Source organism: Lytechinus pictus, chromosome 6 (genome assembly GCF_037042905.1).
Source record: "Lytechinus pictus isolate F3 Inbred chromosome 6, Lp3.0, whole genome shotgun sequence".
Classification (NCBI taxonomy): Eukaryota; Metazoa; Echinodermata; class Echinoidea; order Temnopleuroida; family Toxopneustidae; genus Lytechinus; species Lytechinus pictus.
Window position 1 is genome coordinate 17,403,162 of NC_087250.1, and position 2,025 is coordinate 17,405,186.

Here is a 2,025-nt window from a genome sequence, read left to right on the forward strand (position 1 = left end):
GGAGAATAATGCACGCAGCACCCCCACTTTCTAGGGCCATGGCTGCAGAACAAGATGTGAAATTTTCACGTGCGAGCTACGTCCGCACCACGTCGTTGTGAAGTTTATGTTGCGAACGTGTACGTTCTAACTACATCAAGCATATATCCCGACTTGCTGTATCTCGTCTATTTGGAAGTAGAGCCAACTGATACCCCCATTACACCAACGCTACATCCATCCAGTTCTCGCTGCGTCAAAGAAAAATGGCATTGACGCAGTGGGAACTGCTACAGCGTACTAAGAGCGCTAGCGAGAACTGTTATAGACGTGGCATAGTCTGCATGATCTCCGGAGACCGATTTTCCGTCACGTTTCCTCTTACTTTCTAAAATGGTAATCAATGATCAATCAGATTTGAAAAAAATAAAAAGCATCCGCTAGATATTTTTTCATTCACAACCTTGATCCACATTAAGGTGACAATGGTTCGGAGAACTTATGATTACGATGGGGGTTATGCTCGTAGTGGTATACATCAATTAAGCTTTTCATCCTTTTTTCCTTGGCATTTGCAGCATCATGAAGCGAGCGTCCTTCATCTTTTCACTTTATTTTTATATATATTTTTGTTTCACTTCGAGCGTGTAAGTTACTGATGACGCTTCTAAAAAGGAATATGAAGTTTGCCACATCTATTTACAAGTGAGTTTGAGAAAGAAGAAGCGCTATATATGATTGACATATTTCAGTCCACAAAGAACGATGGGTTATGCTGGATTGGTTGACATCAATCAAGCGTTTCACCCACTTTTTCCTTTTCCGGTCGCAGCATCATGAAGTGAGCGTCCGTCGTACGTCTTTCTTCTATTTCTCCACATCCCACCTGCAAAGTCGTCGATGAAACTTTTCAAAAGCCATTGAAATTTTGATCGTTCTAGAATTCAGACGGCATTGGTCATGTTGGTACACAAGTGCGTTTGAGAGGGGAAATACGAATGTTATATTTCACTGTTCAAATTTTAGTCCACAAAGAACAGAACACATCGAATCCGATTCCGAACTCGAGCAATGACGACCACAATGTCATCTACAGTTCTACCTTCTAACCAGTCATGGACATTGGAAGATATGAACTGGAGATCTTGGGACACCATTCTCCAATCAATAACATCATCCTTAGGCGCTCTAGGTAATCTAGTTGTCCTTCTAGTACTGTTTCCCCAACGCTCCTTCAGTCGTTCCACTGATACCTTGATAGGCAGTCTTGCCGTGGCTGATTTTCTTACTTCCTTGCTTCTTCTTCCGTTTCCAAGACCTAGAACAGTGTCGCTAAACTGGCTCGGTCTACTCTACTGTTGGACGTTGTATTCTACCACGCTCATTTGGATTTGTATCACCGCTTCGATTTATATTCTCCTATTTATCTGCTTCGATAGATACATCGCTATTGCGTGTCCATTGAAATACAACATTTATATCACCAAAAGGCGCGTCCGGCTCGGGGTTGGTGTAATATGGATGTGGTCTTTGATTAAGCTATGGAATAACTACCGCTTCAAGATTGACCCAACGAACCAGGAATGCATCGCTGAAGATCTCTCAGAGTTCACGAGGATATTCACCGGTTCCCTCAACTTCATCTTCTTGTATGCAATTCCGGTAATGACTATGCTGATAACGCAGATTCTGAGTGCCCGCATGCTGCTTCGTCAGTCTCTCCGTTTCGCTGCTACCTCGCATTCGAAACCATCATATCACCTGGCCGCTCGGCGTAGGGTACTGCGAATGATGGCCATTGTCGTTGCCACATTCATCATCACCATTGGCCCAAATCAATTCGTCTACTTTTGCTACAACCTTGGAGTCATGCCAGAGTGGTTTTATTTGGGTACACTCCATCGCTTTACGGTTGTTCTGGCATCATTCAACTCGTGCCTCAACCCTTTCATCTACGCATGCCAAAATAAACGATTCCGTCAAGGTGTCAGGGAAATATGGACCAAGTCTGACACGGCTAGAGCTCCTATTTTCGGTCATATTTGA

The 2,025-nt window shown here is 43.5% G+C and overlaps 1 protein-coding gene across 1 annotated transcript; it reads left to right on the top strand.

Annotated features, from left to right (window-relative positions):
* The first annotated feature begins 1,500 nt into the window (after nt 1-1,500).
* Nucleotides 1,501-2,025, top strand: LOC135154330 (galanin receptor 2b-like). The gene has a single exon (XM_064100439.1). It carries the CDS (start codon nt 1,501-1,503, stop codon nt 2,023-2,025), a length of 525 nt encoding a protein of 174 aa, XP_063956509.1.

Coding starts and splice junctions, on each gene's coding strand:
- LOC135154330 (XM_064100439.1), top strand. CDS start 1,501: ATGTGGTCTTTGATTAAGCTATGGAATAACTACCGCTTCAAGATTGAC.